The sequence below is a fragment of the Ictidomys tridecemlineatus genome, chromosome 2 (genome assembly GCF_052094955.1).
Source record: "Ictidomys tridecemlineatus isolate mIctTri1 chromosome 2, mIctTri1.hap1, whole genome shotgun sequence".
In the NCBI taxonomy this organism is placed as follows: domain Eukaryota; kingdom Metazoa; phylum Chordata; class Mammalia; order Rodentia; family Sciuridae; genus Ictidomys; species Ictidomys tridecemlineatus.
The window spans coordinates 174,870,539-174,891,569 of NC_135478.1; the positions used below are offsets into that span (position 1 = coordinate 174,870,539).

At 34.7% G+C, this 21,031-nt stretch overlaps 1 protein-coding gene across 2 annotated transcripts in view; it reads right to left on the reverse strand.

Annotated features, from left to right (window-relative positions):
- The window catches only part of Orc5 (origin recognition complex subunit 5), a 67,103-nt gene extending 46,491 nt beyond the window's left edge, over positions 1-20,612 (reverse strand). For both annotated transcript variants that reach the window (XR_013435169.1, XM_005319463.4), the window contains exons 1-5: positions 20,414-20,612; positions 17,505-17,597; positions 14,675-14,875; positions 6,750-6,824; positions 3,372-3,483 (exon numbers count right to left, since the gene is read on the reverse strand). Coding sequence is in view for 1 of the 2 variants with exons in the window: in XM_005319463.4 (XP_005319520.1) it covers positions 3,372-3,483; positions 6,750-6,824; positions 14,675-14,875; positions 17,505-17,597; positions 20,414-20,485 (553 nt within the window). In the remaining variant the exon portion in view is untranslated. The remainder of the gene's footprint in view (positions 1-3,371; positions 3,484-6,749; positions 6,825-14,674; positions 14,876-17,504; positions 17,598-20,413) is intronic.
- Between the last annotated feature and the right edge of the window lie 419 nt (positions 20,613-21,031).

Here is a 21,031-nt window from a genome sequence, read left to right on the forward strand (position 1 = left end):
AAAGTAGATGGTCAAACAGATGAACTTTAAAAGCTCAGACTACATTCCTGAGTGCCCTATAAACATCTCTGTCTAGATACCCAATTTAGGTAATCTTCAATATCCCGTAAGAAAATTAATTTAGGTATTACCACTGGTCAATGTCAATCCCAATGAACGTCTCCTAAGAATCAGAACCCTAAATGCATTGTTGTAAAAGTAGTTTAGCTGCTTAGTTACAGACTACAGATGAAATTTTAGAGTACAAGTTTACATTTAGCAAGTTCTAATAGTTTAGGACTATTCAAAGTCATGAAGGAAAAAAAAATATTTCTATCAGAATGCTGAAAACTGCACCACCAAGTAGTAAATAAAGGAGAAGAGAAACTTTGATTTTTCTCCTGGTATCTTAAAATTTCACTTTCAAAATATTGTCTAACACACAAAGAAAATCTATTCTTAACTTAAAGAGAAACTTTAGCTTCCAATTGTGAATAAGAGGACCTAGAAATATTCTCCTGTGATAAAAAAAAAAATGCTGGACCCAATACAGAAAAATAATATTTTAAAACACTGAACAGACACTAAAAGACTGTGATATCTGAAAATGGAAAGAAATGAGTTGAGTCATGCCATTGTCCAGTCTTTCTAACCAAGGGTCATTTTAACACTGTGGTATAAGGAAAGTCACAAAAGGAACTCACAAACTTCATTGAGGATACAGAGGCTGTGGTGACGGACTTAAGGACTGAATCTGCAGGGCAAAGTACCTAAGAGGAAGAAGTTAACAGAAAAAGAGCAACAGAAATATGCAAAGCAATTCTCCTCAAGTCTTTGCTGAATATTGATTTGTGTATGCCTAGAGTAAAACCCCATAATGCTAAACAAGAACAAGTTCTGGGAAAAAACAATTACTGGAAAATTATAAGTCAAACAATTCCACTGCTCACACAGGGCTGTGAACTATTCCTGTTACTACCAGTCAATACAGGGACCATGCTGAATAAATAGAGCATTTAGCAGAGATTCCAAAAGGATGATGTCTTAGAAGTGGAAATAAAATTAACCCTGAAATAAAAGCTATTCCAGATCCCTTATCCAAAAAAGTTTAAAAAATGTCTCAAAATGGTCAAATATATTTTTAAATAATTATAAATGCTTATCATGAGGAAAACCCAATGCACAACAAAAAACACTGCCTATAATAAAATAAAAACTAATAGCTACACAAAAAAGCATAAGGGATAAACAAAATGGAAAAAAAATTAGCAGAAACAAACACAAAATGAAGAAAAAAGTGAGATTAACAGACAAGAACACTGAAACAACTATTTAAAATATGCTCACAAACTCAAGGATATAAAGGAAAACAAAAAGCACGATAAAATCTATAATGAAAAATCCCATTGGATAAGATTAACTTCAGATTAAAATACTCATAGGAAAAAAACAGTGAATTTACAGATGTAGAAACAAAAGCTTTACCTAGTAAAACAGAGAGAAAAGAAGATTTCAAATTTAATTACATAAAAAAGGACTTTCAGTGGGAAAATAGCAAATGACCTAACTTAAATATAATGCAATCACCAAAAACCAGAAAAGTCAGCAGGGGACTACCAAGAAAAATGGCTACAACTTTTCCTCAGTTAGAGGAAACTACATTCATAGATTTAAGAAGCACAAAAAGCTCCAAGCAGATGAATAAAAGGTATTTTCTTTTTTGACTTTTTATTTCACTGACATTCAAATAATAATATGAAGTTTATAATAAAAGTAGGAGTAAAATGTAAGACAGCATTAGCACAAAGGTGGGAAATAAGAAGTCATTAAAATTTTTAGATTGTTATCTGAACATAATACCTATCCTGACTGACACAATAACCAAAACCTCATCAAAGCACTATAATCTATCTGAAGCAAAACACATTCCCAAAAGACATAGTTTGCATTTGATAAAAGATCAAAAAATAAGACTTCTAAATTGGGTCCCTAGCCATAAATGCTGAGAAATGGCCTTAACATTAGACACCACATTCCTAAAGATGACACAGGAATCAAGTTAGCATTATTGGATGATATTAACCACTAATTTCATCTCTTTGCCCTGGTTCCAACTAATTTACTCTAATCATAATTTGGTTTATCAATTAATGTTTATTCTTTGTTACTTTTTATCTGATTATCATGCCTATGCTTTAAACAAGACTTGACATGTAAAAGGTAATAATCAAATTTAACATGGATCCATTACTATATACTTTCAAAATATTATCCTATTCTCACAAAATTAAAAAGATCACTATATTTAATTTTGTCCTCAAACTGTATCTATGTTGCTTTGTAGTTTAAAATTTTTAACCCAAGTCTAAAATTAATTACATCAGACTTTAACTTCACTAAATGTAGAAAGTCAACATTTTTAGTAATTCACTTAAATTCTAAGCAACTTTTCAATACTTAACATAGGACATGAAAAAAATTAACTACAAACAGTTAAAAAGAAAAGTTTAAATGAAATATTTTGATTTATCCATTTTCTCTTTTCCTTATTTTGTGATTTTCATGAATAAGGACTCCATCTATTTTGGGTTCCTTTAAAAATTATTTTTTAATTAATAAGCTAAAGCAGGAGGTGTTATCTGGCTGCCATTCTTATGACAACAGGCAAAAAAGTGATCTTAATAATGAACGTTTACAGCTGATTAGTTTAGAGGGATAGTGTTAATGAGGCCAAGGTCATAGAATGCTTTTTTCTCATAACTGCTAACCACATTATACTTCACAGTTATAACCTCTGAACTGTAAGTACCACTTTTGCATCATGATAGCCCAATATTAAGCTGCAAAGATATTCAGCACAAAAAGTCATTGTTTTCTTCTAAAGACAAATATCATCAAGACCTATAAAATTGAAGATTACATATTACCCCAAGAATGTAGAAACATAGAGCTAGCAATTGGTATGGTATCACAGTAATGCAAAATGAGATTTATATAATCAAGATATATTCTATATGTGTACTGAACACAAGGTACATGACAAATTTAGATTCCAATACAATTTAATATGCTGTACCAAACTGATTCCTATTTGTGTGTGTTATAATCACAATATATATACATCTTAAAGCACCAAAAAAATGATGAAAATATACCATTAGTACAACTATAGGAAAGCTACTCATTCAAAAATAATAATTATACAAGAACAGTCCCTCACAGCTTCAGAATAAAACTTATGTAAGTGCAGAAATAAAATGTAAGAATTTTATTTGAGACTGGCAGCTTAAGTTTAAGACATCAAACTATTCCAATCTGAAGATTATAACTGAATATGTCAAACAAAACATTTTCCTGAATATCATTATTCAAAACAATGTTTTAAATTTTACCTATGCTATAATCAGGAAAATACAAGACAAATGGCTCAAAGCACCCAGTATCTGGACGAAACTTTTCCCAAATAATTTCACTGAGAAAGATAACAGTCACATTTCTGTCCGTCTGTAAAAGAAAGAGAAATAAAATAACTTTGAATTTAAAAATGTTAATCAGAGAGGTAATTCCATTTGGATTTTTCTTCAAATAAATATAACAAAGCTCTAACATATAACAAATTATTTGCATATTAATAAACCATGTTTGGAAAAACCTAATCAAGGAGCTCAACCATTTACATATTTTCAGACAAAATTACTTGGAATTTCCATAAAATTTGTAGGTTAGTCAACATTTCAGTTACACATGAATGCTAGGACAGTCACACAGGACTCATTTCATAGAAATTAAGAAGCACTGTCACTTGAAAAACTAAGACAAACCTTTCATGACAATTTTTTAAAAACCACAAGTTTTTAATCCATAAACAAATAAGGCAAAACCCAGCACTTCTCATTAAAATAGCCAGAGTAACTCAAAGAAAAAGAAATATGGAATTGAAGAAGAGCAGATATGCCATTCTACTTAATTCATAAAACTAGGAAAACTTAAGGTTTTCTCAAAGGCTATACAACTAATGATGAATCTTAGCATCTAAAATAACCGATGCTAATTGTATATTTAGAAATTACAATTAGCATACAAAAGTAACATGAAAAGAAAAAGCTCAATGTGCCTGTTATCCTTCTACAGAGTGGCCACAAATGTCTGTTATATGCTAGCTAGAATTTATCTGTACACACTTCTTATTTTCCACATAATTTAAATTTTCCTCATATTCTTTTAGATATCTTCTAGGCCAACAAAGCAAATGTTAGCTGTTTTTGTCTGCAAGTATTCTTAGGGTCTAATCTCACAGATAAATCACACCATACTGTTGTGGTGTTTTACTAGTTATTGTTTCCTTACTTGTGTGTTTCTTTCTTTTTAAAAATTTTATATTTTATTTAGAGACAGACTCTCACTGGGTTGCTTAATGCCTTGCTAAACTGCTGAGGCTGGGCTTTATACTCTCAATCCTCCTGCCTCAGCCTCCCAAGCTGCTGGGATTATAGGAAAGTGCCACTGTGCCCAGCTACTCATATGCATTTTTTATAACAATTTTCACTACTTAGAAAAGCATTCTATTGGTTAAAAGATAGCTGAGTTCAATAAATGAATAATTCCATAGAAAATATATCTTCTTTATAAAAGAGAGGAAAAGAGTACACTTTTTCTTTTATAAACTCATCAATTCTTAAGAATCTCTGAAATTATTTCTCTAGTTAGGAAAGTATGTTCTAACCACAATCCTAATTACAAAGCACATGCAAAAGTATTCTATAAAATCAGTTAGAAATACAAGAGAAGCTGGATGCAGTGGTGCATGCCTATAATTCCAGGTATTTGGGAGGCTGAGGCAGGAGGACTGAAAGTTTTAGGTCAGCCTGGGCAACTTAGATTCTGTATCAAAATAAATAACTTCAAAAAGGGCTGGGGATGTACGTCAGTGGTAGGGTATCCCTGGGCTCAATCCCCAGTACAGGGTAAAAAAAAAAAAAGAAAATTTTTGAAGTCTGAAAAGATCTTAAATTTTAAATTAGTGATGTTCTCAACTGTTCTTCTCAAAGTACTTTCAGTATATAATGATTTTTATGAGTTCTTTTTAGTTGTACATAAAATAGGAATCATTTTGACGTAATTATAAAAGCATGGAATATAATTTTTGTTCTAGTTCAGTACCCAGTATTTACCTTTTCCCTCCCCTCCTCCTCCCCTCTGTTCCCTTCCTCTACTCTGCTGGTAATCTTTCTTCTATTTACTTATTTTTTTTTAAATTAGTGTTATGTGAATGTACATGATGTTGAGATTTACTATGGTATACTCTTAAATTTAGTTTTCCTCAGATAAATAATAAAAATGCTTTCATTAGAGTTCTCTTAAATGAAATACACTTTTAAAAATCAAGCAGGTTTTGGAAATGTCAAAAGCTTAATTCTCTGTTCTGGTAGAGTTAAGATTACTGTAAACTTTTAATTTTATTTGAACAGTTTCAATAATTAAAACTAAAACAGTGGAAGGCCTAACTAATGTGAAGGGACATATGATCACCATCACCAGGGATGTGGAGGAAAAGATGTCAATCTACACTGAAAGGGCAAGGGGACAAACATGCCCTCTGGGTATCTGGTGGGGAGTCTTAGAATAAAGCAGTGGAAAAGAGTGGAGGAGGTTATGCAAAAAAAAGAAAATCCTGGCAACAATAATAACCCTCCCATATAAAAACCAAACAAAAGGAAAGGAAGGCAGGGACAACTGGGAAAGGAGAGATTTCTGTGGCATTAACTTCCTGATAGACCCTAGAAGCTATACTTCTCTCCTGTCAGCAGCTACACTTCTCTCCTGTCCTCTCTAAACCTTCCCTCCCTCTACTCTGACTAAACGAGAACTTTTGAGAGTCTACCTTAGGAACCCAATGACTTCAGTGACACCAAGAAGGACTCTTAAATTTATAATAGTTTTTTGATATACTTTGAAAAAAGGAATATGCTCTAACATTTATCTCCAAGTATTCACCTAATTTTTATTATAATATTGCTTAGTACTTTAATATATAAAACTAGGTAGGTATAAACTACTTATGCTCAAAGCTCTTAGAAAATTATAAAACCAAAATAAATGTATTATTAAATATAAACTACAAAATCAACAAAATTTATATTAACTAAAAATAATGAATAGTACAGTTTGGTTCAAACTAGCTCTTTGCTTCCTTTATGAATATGAACCTAAACAGAAAAAAGCTATAACTCTTTTGAATTGAGCATTCCTATATTCACTGATATTAGTGAAGAATAAATTTTCTCACCAACTTTCTTTATTCAAAGACTCCAAACCCTGCCTTCTCCATAGTTCTATCATTCATCTGACAATCATCCATATTAAATCCACCAATCTCTTCTCATTGGGCCATGACAATAGTAATACACAACAGTAAACAGAAATACAAAGCTGAGTTCTGACGTGGAGTGGCCATAAGATAGCCATTCAGATGACCCAGAATAACCATTTCCTTCTCTTTTAGATTACTAAAGAAAAACATAAAATTCTTGAAGAGTTCACAGTCTTCCCCCTTGTCATGTACTCTAGCAAACACCTAAAATTCTTTAACAGAATGATTAATTTATAATTAGTAAATGTTATCAATTCAATATCAACATTGATATTGATACTAAGAGACCAATTCTCACCTATGACACAGCAAAGTGAAAAAAAGTGACAACATAATCTATCAACTGAGGAAAACATCTGTTGATGTACTGTGAGGGAAAATACTTTCACACATTACTTACCAATTCTTGTAACCTAAGAAATCCTGGCAAAAGATTTGCTTCCATATCTCTTAGATATTCTGCTTTATCTAGAACCTCAAAAAAAAAAGCACTGTCAAAAATCAATTATGAATTAACTTTTAAAATGTTATTTACATTCTTAAAATAGACTTGTATCACATTTTAATATCTAAATAGAAAATTAATTATAGCTACATTAAAATTATTTAATACCAAAAAAAGATAATGGTATAAGGTGCTCTGAGGGCATTTTCTTAGATATATAATACAACCATGTGCATTTTTCATTACACTTGATAAAAGATAAATACCTACCATGAACCAAAAATTACACAACTCTATGACCCATGAAAAACAGAAATAGCTTTGAATTTCATCATACAAAACTTCTCTTGCTTGAACTTTGTAATAGCATGGTACAAAAGTTCTTCTTTACCTAACTAGATAACTGATCATGTTAAAAAAAGATTAAATTTTGTCCAGTGTTATGATAATGTTACTGTGACTTTTCAGAAGCATTTATCTTTTAGAGATACACAATGAGGCATTTATAAGTATCATGATACCATACAGGGGACAACAGGATGCGTACAGATTATACAAGTTTGGCCAAAGGCTAATAATTATTCAAACTGGGTGATGGTTCATCACACTATTCTCTTTTTTTTTTTTTTTTTTTTTAGAGAGGAGAGAGAGTGAGTTTTTTTTTTTTTTTAATATTTATTATTTTTAGTTCTCGGCGGACACAACATCTTTGTTGGTATGTGGTGCTGAGGATCGAACCCAGGCCGCACGCATGCCAGGCGAGCGCGCTACCGCTTGAGCCACATCCCCAGCCCCACACTATTCTCTTGATTGTACCTAACTTCGATTTTGTTTCTTCTATACCCCCCTTTAAACTTCCCTTGCTGTATTATTTAAAACAAATCCCAGATACTGTATCATTCTATCCATAAATATCAGCATGCAGCTTTAAAATAAGGACTCTTTATGAAAACACAACCACAATATCAACATACATTGAAGAAATTTCCCCACTTGTCCCATAAACATTTTACTGTTAGCTTGTTTGATTCAATATCCAAAAAGGTCCACATGCTATATTTTATTACATTTGGATTATTTGTCTTCAAAGTATCCTCTGTGTAGTTAACTGTCTACTTTTGCTTTATTCCTAGACTTATGATTGTATTCTAGGCCTTCTCAGATAATCTAGGTACATCTGTCCATCTCAAGACCCTTCACTCAATTGCATGTGAAAAAAGATACTTTTTCAAAATAAGATAGCATTTACAGGGTCCTGAGATTAGGAGCTGATACCTCCAGGGACTATTATTGGGTCTACTATAGTGTCCCACTAAGTTAAACTCCCAATGTAACCAATGAGTTGGACTTTTGTGCTTTATATGTATTTGTTTAGTGTCACTATGAGTTTATAGTTTAAGATACTTACATATTTCCACCCATTAATTCATTATATTTTTGTCCAATTTTTTGCCAGCAAGCTCCCTTTCAAATTGGCTTTTGTGTCTTTCTTTAAATGACCCTAATAGTCATTGATCGTTCCTAGATTTCTAGAATGGTAAAAAGTCCTAGGAACACCTTGCGCATTTTCTGTCCAGAACTAAAATCATTCTTTCTCCAAAGAAACCTATTTTTATTTCCTAAACATTTACATTTCATTAATAAACCTTATTGTAAATTATAATCATAAAATTAGGAATAAGATTAAGATGCAGGAAATACAAGTTTCCCCAAATAATCCAAGTTGTTTATATCTATTTTATTTAATAGATTGAAACAATGTGTGAAAGAAACAATGTGTGAAAATGATCATACTTAAAATGTTTTATTTCTGGGCTGGTATTATAGCTCAGTGGTACAGTGCTTGCCTAGCGCATGTTACTAACTGGGTTCAATCCTCAGCACATTAAAAATAATAATAATAAATACATAAAATAAAGTTAAAAAACGTTTTATTCCTAATTTGTTTGGATAAGATAAAGCTAAAATCATTTATTGCTATAAAGATACAGTTTCTCCACCATACATTCCCATAATGAAAAATTTCCATTAATCTCCATTTAAATAAATGAAGAACACAAATTAATTCAAATAAATTGGTCAATCTTTATGCTTATTTTAATGAAAAACACAAAGCTTAACCAGTAAATAGTTCTTCTGATTTGACAATAATTAACCAGTGTACTTAATAATTTTGATATTCTAATTAATAGTCCTTTTTCAAAAGCCATTATCAAATAACTAATATTCAGAAGTAAAAATATAACTTAGATCCAAATATTTTCCTTCATAATTTACACAGAATCATTCTACTAGATTCTTGATTTGTAAGCTAGTTTACTGACTAGAAAAAAATTCTTAGCAGCTTTTCTATATTACTTCCTCAGTACTGAAGCTTACATTCATATATCGGACAGCTTAGCAATCTATAAGGTTACTCTAAAAAATATTCTATATTAAACACCTGTACATCTTTCTATCCCTAGGCAGCTAACAACTAACTTACTGAAAAGTACTTTGATCTACTAGGTCTAAAAAATGGTCTAAAAAATAAGTCAGGCCCATAACTTATTCCTCGTGGTTATTTCTAAATCATTGACTCTCCCTCCTTAATAAAGTCACTCGTTTTTGAAATTCTATTTTTTGGGGTCAGCCACGTATTCTGGTATCATTCCTTTTTGTTCCTTAAGGATTATAGTTTTTGATTACCATTTCTCTAAGACAACTTCTATGTTTTGAATAGCTGACCCTCTATGGATACACTGGATTCTTAGTTCCTTACCGTATGAAACTACTGTCATAATACTAAAATATTTTTTGCTTTTTTCACCATGTTAACATTTGCACTAATGGTGCAAAAAACAATGGTGGTTTAAACTATTTTCATCTTAGCATAAATCAACAGAAAGGCTGCAAGCTGCCTTATATTCTGCAAGCTTATATTCTGCCTTATATTCTGCAAGCTGCCTTAATCATTATATTCTTCACTATGCTCTTTTGAGAAGATATAAAAGATGAGCTTTTTCCTAATCCTTCTGCTACATAAAGCCAAGAACCCTGAATATTATAAATAAAACAAAGCTCTGAAAAGTGGAAAGCAGAAGGCAGAATGGCTAGGGACCTTGGGCGCAGAAGAATGACTTCAATGTTTGCATCACCTGGTCATTTTGCTTCACATATCCCAGAAGTGGAGTTAAAGAAGCCAGCAATACACAAAGACCATTAGGTGTAGACCAAAAAGCCCCAACAGAAAACTACTCTCTCTAGATGAAAACCCATGAAAGGGACAACCCAGCAAGACTTCCAAGACACCACACTCCCAAGTTGTCTTTGCATTGCTGATTTCCTCTCAGTGTCCTTGTTTGTTTTTCCTCATCCCCTAGTCTCAGTCATTGGACTCATTTCTTTCAAAATTCAGCCTCTCTTGCTAATCTAATCCAGTCTCAAAGATTTATATACAATTTACATGTTCACTGCTTCTAAATAATTTCCCCACACTGGACCTCTCTTGAACTCCAGATTCACATGTGCAACTACAATATCTTCCACTTGGACTTAATAGTCCACATTAAATTCCTGATCACTCCTTCCTTCCTAGCAATGCACACCTATTGTAGTATTAATTCAGATAATGATTACACCAGCTTTTTAGGTGCTCAAGTACTTTTTTTAATACCAGGATTGAACCCAGTGGTGCTTAACCATTGAGCCACATTCCTAGCCCTTTTGTATTTTGAGAGAGGATCTTGCTAAGTTGCTTAGGATCTTGCTAAATTGCTGATGCTGACTTTGAGCTTTGTGAGCCTCCTGCCTTAGCCTCCTGAGTCACTGAGATTACAGGTGTGCACCACTGTGCCTGACAACTCAAATACTTTGAGTCACCTTTGACTTCTTTCTTTTTTTTCTCCCCCTCTCCCTTCATTAATACATCAGGAAATTCTGTCAACCCACCTTTCATATCCATCCAGACCATTTTTAACCACCTGCACTGCTACTAACAGGTCCTAGTCAACACAACGTTTTGCCTAGAATATTACAGAAGTCTCGAAGCAAGTTCTATTAATTTCCTAGGGCTGTCTGAGGGGTAAATAAATAAATAAATAACTTTCTTCACTCTCGTAAAACTTCCAAATGTGTGGGTTTTTCAGTTCTCTGTGGACATCAACTGGGTATCCTACAATTGGATTCAATTCTGACACTATCTACCTGGAGTTAGAATCAGATTCCACAAGTTAAGGGAGAGTTCCCCGCAACCTTGAGTTTGATAATTTGCTTGAACACCTCACAAAATGCAGGGAAACATTTTTTTAGATATCTACCTGTTTATTAAAAGGGATACCACTCAAGGATAGCCTATTTGAAGGTTCCATAGCACAAAGTATGGGAGAGGGGAACAGCACTTCCATGCCTTTTTCAGGTACACCAACCTTCTAGTACCTCTAAGTATTCAGCAACCTGAAAGCTTTCTGAACTCCTCACTTTGGGGGATTTTTATGGAGGCTTCATTATGTATGTACAAGTGATTAAACAATAGGCCAAAAGTGCTTGCCTAGCATGAGAGGCACTGGGTTCGATCCTTAGCACCACATAAAAATAAACAAATAATTTAATAAAGACATGCTGTCTACCCACAACTACAAAAATTAAAAAAACAAAAACAAAAACGATAGGTCACCAGTGAATTAATCAATCTCTAGTCCTTCCTCCCTCCCAATAGGTCAGGTTGTGGGCCTGAAAGTTCCAACCTACATGATTAATTTCCCTAATAACCAGTCTTCATCATGAGGTTATTGAGGAGCCCACAGCCACCAGACAACTCATTAGTTAAAAAACAAAAATTAAAACAAAACAAAAAAAAACATATCACTTTGAGATGTCAAGGATTTTAGGAGTATGTCAGGAAATGGAAAGAATACCAAATATATATTTCTTATTACATCATAATCAAAGGCTACCATAATAATGAAAGGGTAAAGTTTCTAAGCTGCAAAGCCTGAGTTAAAATGTAAAGGACCAGGCATTGTAAACCTGCTTCTAAACTGCAAAGCCTGGGTTAGATTCCTGAGGCAGTTAAGACAATGCCCTACTGGCCATTTAGTTGATTTATAGCCTAGGACCTTGTGTAGCTTGTCACGTAAGCATTCAAGACCCTGTGCAGCTTGTCACGTAAGCATACAGGGCGCGAACTAATCAGTTTGAATGTGTACCCCGCTTAGGAGTGACCAATCACCCCCACCCGACCTGTTCCCGCCAATGAATATACTAATCAAGTTTAAGAATTGTTTGATTTTCCCGCGCCTCATGATGATTTGTCCTGATGTATGCAAAGCCTCCACCCTCCCCAAAAAGTGTACTTAAGTACTGCTTAACCTCTGCTCTGGGCTCTGGGCTGCTCTCCCTTCTTGAGCCTGGAGCCTCAGAGTGCTGAATTGGATCCTCAATAAATCCCCTTCTGCAACTGCATGAGTCAGTCTCTTGGTGTTCTCTTCCTCTGATTTTTCGCCATACCCTTACAATAAAGCACCACAAATAGGTGGCTGAAGCCTACACTTACTGTCTAAAATAGAAGTATTGAAAGCACCTTATTCCCTCTGAAGGTGCTGCAGAGAGATCTATTTCAGACTTCTCTTCTAATTGCTGGTAGTTCTTTGACTTGTGGCAGCACAACTCCTATCTTTACATGGCATACTGCCTATGTGTGTCCATCTCCAAATTTCCTCCTTTTGCAAATCATATTAGATGAGGGGCCTATCCTTCTCCAGTGTGACTTCATTTAACAGAGTAGAATGGCAATTACCTTATTTTCAAATAAGATCACATTCTAAAGTAACAGGCACTCAAAGTTCAACATATGAATTTTGGGAGAAAACAATTCAATCCACAATTCTAGCATGTTTGCCTTTACCTTTGCACCCTTCAGTTGATTCTCAATACTACCTCTCCCCACCCTATTTACAGTATTCCAACCACAAAGGCATCCTTGGCTTGCCCCAATTTCCTTTGCACTTTCATTTAATCTCTTTCCCTAGAATACTCTTTTTACAAATGTTTGTTCATTGCTTGCTTCAAACTTCTTTTACATTTTACTCAGGTATCATAATCTCAGTAAGATGTCCCCTATTTAGGAAGACAACTATTGTACTGTCCCCTATCTCCCTTGGTTCTCTTCTTCAATGTCATGAATGCATTATACCTGACATACTGTATGTTAACTTATTTATTATCTTTCTCAACTAGAAGAGGGAAAAATAAGGTCTGTTCTATCTCTAATAACTAGAATAGTGTCCCTAGTAATAGAGTCCTCAATATTTTGCTGAATATATAAATGAACAAAACTAAAATGTAGAAGAAAATATATAAAAATATTCTATATATTTTAGGAGATGCAAGGATGCTTAAAATTTGGTCACTTCTGTGAATTTACAATTTAGTTGTTATGATATTAAAGTTTAATTCCAAATCCAGTGATAATTATTCCTCTTAAAAAGATTAGAGGGGTGGGCTGGGGTTATAGCTTAGTGGTAGAGTGCTGGATAGCACATGTGAAGCACTGGGTTCAATCCTCAGCACCACACAAAAATAAAGAAGTAAATAAAAAATAAAGGTTAAAAAAAAGAGTATTTTGAAAAATTCACTAATGTAAAACACATTACAATAGTCTACCTTATCTGTAGATTTGCTTTCCATGGTTTCAGTTACTTATGATCAACCACAGTCCAAAATTATTAAATGGAAAATTCCAGAAATAATTCATAAGTTTTAAATGGCATGCCATTCTAACTAGCTGATGAAATTTCTCCGATGCCCCACTATCCTAGCAGGGATGTGAATCATCCTTTTAGCAAGTGGATCCATATTACCTCCACCTGCTAGTCATTTAATAGCTATCTCAGTTATTAGACTGATTAATGTCAAAATACTTGTGTTCAAAACCATTCTTATTGTACTTAGCGATTATTCAAAAGTGCAAAAGTATTGATGCTGGCAATTTGTATGAGACCAAGAAAAGCTTTATTGAAAGTAGGGTTTTGGGAATGTATACATACACCACAGATGGGGGACTACTGTACATATTTTCAATTGTCTGTTGGTCATTTTCACATTGACGTAATAACAATTCAAACTTAGATCACCTTAAAATCAAACAATTTGCTTTTCACCCCAAACCTAACCCATACACAAGTGACAAGTCTAACCTTTTCTGTCTTTTTCCATTTATTTCATTTTTCAACTTTTGCCCCAACTCTAGCATAGGCCCAAATTTCCTCTCATATCCATAGTCTTAATAGCCTCAAAACCATTCTTCTAGCATTCAAATTTTTCATCCTTCTCCAATTCATATTTAACACATGTTCAGAGTAATCTTCCTAAGCCATATTTGTTACTCTTAAAACCTTCACTCTTGCCCTTTCACTGCCTAAGAAATGAAATAAAGTGCTTTTGTATAGTTTTCAAGACCCTTCATTATTTGATGCCACCTATCATTCTAGACTTCACTTTCTCTTTTCAAGCTTTGTAGCACACTACAACTAGACTATGTGGCATTCCCTGGAATCCATTCCATGCCTTTGGTTACACAATTCCCTCCATCTGAAGTTTTTCTTCTTTAGTTTCTTCCTAAATTACCCTAATTATTCTATTAGTGCTTGAAATGCTACCACCTCAAGAAGCATACCAGAGGGATTTAGTCAGTACTAGGCAGTGATTATCACTTATCACATTCTGCATGCAGTCAGTCATATGTGAATATTAATTTTAATTCTTCTGATAAACAAAGTTCCTTTTAGATAAAGAATAGTAGCAACATTTTTGTATCTCCAAAGCACCTTGTATAGTAGCTATTGGGGAACTGATCTAATAAACAGTTTTCACATAAGAGATGACATAATCAAATTACTTACAACGTATACAGTTTGATCCTTGAGACTTTCAGCTTTGGTTACTTGTTTAAACAAGCGAACAAAGTCATTAAATGTTTCACAGGTTATTTCAGTAGAACATCCCTCCTCTGAAGAACTAAGATGACTCAACTTGTTTAAAATCTTTTCCAAAAGTAGCCTCAAGGTAAAGCATTCGACACAATTCACAAAGACATGCGGGAGCTGAAAAGGAAAACCAAAAAGTATAAAGAAAATGTAAATGCAATATACATTTGTCTTTCTATTGGGGGGGGGTAGCAGGGATTGAACTTAGGGACAACTCAACCACTGAGACACATCTCCAGCCCTATTTTGTTTTATTCAAAGACAAGGTCTCACTAAGTTGTTTAGTGTCTCACTGTTACTGAGGCTGGCTTTGAACCAGCAGTCCTCCTATCTCAGCCTCTCAAGCTGCTGGGATTGCAGGCGTGAGCCACCACACCTGGCTCCCTTTCTAAATCTATGCACTACCATTCTCCAAGTTTCCCTGTGCCCCAGGAACCTGACCACTATAGACTAAATCTCCCAGATTCTTTTATTTTCTAGCTGTTTAGAGAAACCAATGGGAAAAAGCATCAGGAGACTGAAGAAGAGTAGTAGGAGCTACTCTTATTCCCGTGAACCTCCTCCCCACATCCAGTGACCCAGTCTGGCTACATTCTTCTATCAAATAGCAAATGCCAATTGAGCAGCCCATCTTCTTTCTAAGGCTACAATTCTTGCTGGATTCTTATAACAGGTCCTATCTAGAGTCCCTTCAAGTCTAGGGTTAGTAAAGGCCCTGGAGCATCACTATTCCTCTTGGCTCCCTTAAAAACTCTCAACTTTTAGAAAACAGTGTCTTCATTAAACTTACTTTGATTTTTTCTTTTGAGCTTGCCATTTGTTTTCTACAAGGATTCAAAGCAAACTTGTAGTTTTTTCTAAACAATTATTTTTTTAACTTTATTTATTTTTTTTATGCTGCTGAGATCAAAACTAGTGCCTCACATTGCTAGGCACCTTACCACTGAGCTACAACCCCAGCCCCTCCTCTGAACAATTCTTATAAAGAAACCCGAGTACATTTGAATGCTAAAATTCTTAGAGGGAATTTCATATTTATAATTTAAAGAAAATATATTTCATGATGAAAGAACTCAGGTTAAAAAAAGAATTTTAAGAGTTAGAAACCAAAATAATCTCCCAATGAGAATTATAAGAACTTGATGTATGTTTAAACTATCAAAATGAGGTAATTCCACAAGTAATAAGGAAATATAATCTGTTCTTAAAATGAAATCACAAAAGCAATACTGATCATTCAGAGGAAGGTAATTTGTGGCATTTGGCACAAAGAACGAAAGCTGTAACTATGTTTAGTGACATTCTTTAAACCTCATTACCAATAAGGAGGCTTTTTTCCTCTCTGTGTAAAAGGCTACTTAATATTTATCTTGGGCAGTTGTATAAACATTTGCTAACCCCTTTCAAGCTCATTCCCTTATGTATAAGAGTTACAATGTCTCTAATTTAGGTTTCTTGCTTAGCTGCATTTGTGCTTTCTAAGACCTTTCATAGCAACCTATTCTAAGTACATACTTCTGTACCTATTCCTGAAGCAGTGAGAATCAAAAGAGATTAAACTGATTAAGTAGGAGCAAAAATTACAGTGTTAAAAAATGGAATTCAGGGCTGGGGTTGTGGCTGTTGTAGAGCACTTGCTTAGAATGTGTGAGGCATTGGGTTTGATTCTCAGCACCACATATAAATAAATAAAATAAAGGTCCATTGACAATTAAAAAAAATGAAATACATCTTAAATATGAAACTTCCTTATTTGACTTTCAAGCTTTTTATTCAACATGTATTTTCTGGACACTTCATACACAGGTTCTTAAATGCAAATGTCTCAGTCAGGACCTTGTACACTTGGATTCTAAAGTTGGCAAGTTGAGTATGGAGCCTAACAGTTGTGTTTTAAAAATGCACAGAAGATCTTTGGGATCAAAGGCTAAAGACCACAAGCTGAAATGTGCCAAGCACTGTTTGGTGCTTGGGAATGAGCTCAAGAAACTCAGTCTAAAGCCAAGAAAAAACAACACAAAAATCACAGCTGAGGTGTGTAAATATTACCACAGAATTTAGAGCATTGAGGCTGCATCCTCAAAGGTAGAGTAGGATTGAGGTTAGCAAACAAAAGCCTGAGGGCTGGCCACATGTTTTTGTATATATAGTTGCTGTGAAACATAGCTATGTCCATTAGATAGGTACTGCCCATCCCCAGCTTAGGATATGAAAGAGGGTGTGGCAATACTCATAAATAATAGCAGCTACCCTTTACCAGTTTTACTATACACTAACTACTGTGGCAAGCATTTTTCATGTATTAACATTTAGTTCTCATAATAATCCCAAAGGTTGTCACAATTTTTCCTAGTTTGCAGATGGGGAAGGCACTAAGTGGTGAGTTCACATGAGCAACACAAGTCTGCCAGATTCTAAACCCCAAGGTCTTAACCATTATACTATGAAAGAAGAAGATTTTAATATTTGTAAAAGAACTTACTGATATGTCTGTATTTCCCCAATATCAGCCAAAGAAAGAGAGAAGAAAATCTGTCTCAACTTAAAGATTCAACTTATCTAGAAATTAAGGAATTTTGAAGTTTACACTAATCGAGGGTATTCAAACAAAACTTGGACAGAAATGTTTTATGCAGAAGACATTCCTTCAGAGAAAGGTAAACTGGACTAAATAATCTCTCAGATCCCTTCCATTTTTAGGAGTCTATAAGTAAAAAATCAACATCGACTTTAGGGTTACTCTTACCTCTAATGTTTTCAACAAAGTTTGCGTTACATAGGTCTTTCCACTGGCAGTATGTCCATAAATAAAAATGGATGGAAAGCTGAAATGATGTCTCTAGGAAAGATAAGACAAATATTAGCCTACACATACACAGAAAGTGAACATTTATCAATTTATGAAAAGGTTTTATGTGGCATAGTAAAATACTCAGTCCAAATTACTTTAATAGTGAACATACAGTAGATTCATCCTCTCATTTTAAACTTAAATTCAACTCTCAGTATTTCTTCTGTTATAAAATTATTTGTAAAATTATATTTGGCATATTTTCTTACATGCTATACATTATATGCTTATGCTTTTGTTATTGTACAAGTTTACAATATACACTCTGGTATTCTCAACTTTCTAAGAGGCTTAAGGGACTATTACAAGGATAATTTTGTCTGTGCTCCATTTTAATCTTAATCCTTTTAAGCAATCTAATGCCCTTGAAAGCTTCAACTTCACTGTACGTTTTAATGTTTGAAAAGAAGCATAGATAACCACTGGGTTGGAATACATTTCAAAAGTTATCATTCTTAGGAAAACATATAGACTACTTCTGAGTTATGCATACTCACTGACTCTAGCATGAGTGTATACATTTCATCTAGTCAAACATTCATAAAATCTGTATAGTATATATTTCAAAATACATTTTGGGACTAGGGGAGTAGGTTCAGTGGTAAGCACTTGCATAACATGTGTAAGGCCCTGGATTTGATCCCCAGCACTTCAAAAAAAAAAAAAATAATTAATTAAATTGCAAGATCCTCCTGCAGTACATTAAGTTAGCAGCCTACAAAAAATAAAAATGATCAAAGGCCACTTTATTGGTCTAAACAATACTACAAACATACTTCATTCATTCAATGAACATTTATGAGATAATTACCAAATGCTGAAAACCATAACACATTGAAAATTGCAAGCATCAGTAAAATGCAACATCTACTTTAAAAGTTTTTATAGTCTAGTGGGTAGATATATATTTTAAAAATAATTACAAGAAAATTGGATGATGCAACTTTCATAAGAAAGTTGAATCTTGATCATTTCTATCTAGTAGATGATATGACTACTAGTTGCAAACACTTATTACATTCTAATCACTAAGTTAAACATTACCTTTTACAAGACAATTTAAGAACTCAGATTTATACCAAAAAAAAAAAAAGCACTTTCTATACGGCATATACCTATGATAAAAGCAGATTAACTGATAAACTCAGACTTAAAAGTTACAAAATGCATTTCTAAATATACGAATCCTTAAGTTTGTTTGTAATAATCTCTTAAGTTAACTGGCTCAAAAATTAAATGCATATTACTGAGCACCTCCGCTATCCAAATAATATATATCACCTTTAAAAAAGAAGCTCAAGACCATGCTTTAGGAGTTTTCCCCAAGCTACGCTAAATCTCATTTTCTGGAATCCTACCACACTTGTCTACATCCACTATTAAATGCCTAGTAAAATCCCACCTTATAACATCTTTTTCTATTATTATCCAGAATTATAGCAAACTTTTACATGGTTACTTAACATTTCACCTTTCTAAACCTGCCTAATAACTGTAATAAGACAGAATCTGGCATAGTGCTTGGCTCAGTAAATATTAACTGAATCAATAAATGAATTCTGTTAAGAAACATAAACTGATTGTTGTTGTTGTTGTAGTTCTTTGTTACAGCAGTTCTTTGGATTTCTCACGTGAACAGTACCTTGTAGAAAAGTAATGGTTAAACATGATCTGTTAACAGCAAAAATCAAAACCCTTTCTATAATCCATTACTAAATCAATACTACTAATCACTATTTGCCAATATTATTTTTCAGGGGAAGCACTCTTGGTTGCAGTGATCTGGGTTTTATCATATCCAGAGAAGGAATCAGCAAAAAATGTTTCAGTAATAACATGGATAAGTACAAATGAAAGCATTACAACTAGAAAACTGCCTAAGAATGTAGTTGTAGACCTCTCACTTCCCTAATTAACAGTGCCCCTTTAGATAGAGGGTGGGACTTTTCCACTAACACTTCACAGGCCTCTTCTGGCATCGAACATTTCTAGGTGGATCAAAGTATATTTTAAAAAGCAAACTAAAATATGGTTACTTTTATTGACTCTCTTCACAGATAAGGTCCAAGTCTGATTAATTCTAAGCCTAATTAGTGAGTTTGAAGCAAAAGGCACACAGAAAACAATAAAAACAGATTAAGTTGTTAATTGGTTAATGCTACCTCCTGCCTATGGAAAGGACTCTTTAGCTGTGTTCATCCAGAAAACCACCTCTCCTCTAGCGTTATTAGACAAGGAGAGAAGCCTAGGGTAGACCCCTTCAGCTTTTACAATTCTGGAAAAGCTGCTGAATTTTTAAGCCTGATGCACTGCTTTGGCCCTTGATGGCTTTGAAAACCACCACTGTCTACACTTGACTTAAACAAACTACTTCACTTAAACCTGTGAAAATATATTTCAATAGTATTCTGCAAACTCATCTGTCATACAAGGTTCTGTTCTGCTGGGGTAAGATCACACGCAACTTCTAGTAGCTACTTCGAGCTAACATCATCTAAAAAGCATGGCATGTGTAAAAAAGAACATTTACTGGCCAACCTCCTTTAACACAGGCCGACCCTCCCTCTGCAGGATTCTCTGACAGGGATTAATGACAAGATACTTTGGGTGAAAGTGCAAGACACATCTACAACGCTTCCTATCGCAACATACGAGACGGTCAATAACCCCTGAAACACCATTCCCCACCCCCCACCGCCCACCCCACACCCCGCCATCCCTCACTCCGCCAAAAAACAGGAACGAGTGGCAAGACCAGGTAAATGTTTTGCCTAAGGAGTTATTCAACAGTTTCACCACAATACCTCTCCAAACAGGGACTGCAAGGTGGAGACTTGGGACTCGCGACAAAGGACCATATTCTCTAAGTGAGGCATTTTGGCGGGTACCACCGCAAAGGGCAGCTCAGGTATCACCGACAACAGCTTCCCTTCCGCCTGGTGGTCCAGGCTCCCGCCGGAAACCGGACCGCCGCGCTGTGGGCGGGATCGGCGCGGCCAGGCGTCGGCGTGACGTCAACGCGCACGCGAGGCGTTTCCACCGCTCTAGTCTTTCACGCTGAAGCCGCCTACCTCTCGTTTGTCTTTTGCCTCTGGGGGTTATGGGGGAGGTTGCTGTGTGATGACTCTCTTGGGACGCAGCGCTTTCCACCCAAGAGAAGTGTAGATAGGGATGGGTGGAGAAGGAGTGGAAAAAGCTAAGAGGTCCTATGGGATCCCCATGACTCGCTAACCCACAGCTTCAGTATTCCCGCCTGGAACCCCAAATTTGAAAGTCTTGAGCACCGGGAAACACGGGTTCTCGCCTTATTGGGACCTGTGGAAGGCGGACTCCGATATCCAGCATTCTCAAAAAATGAGGCATTTCTCTGACGAAAAGGTTACAAATTCGTGGTGTCCAGTGCAAAAGAGCGAAACAGAATT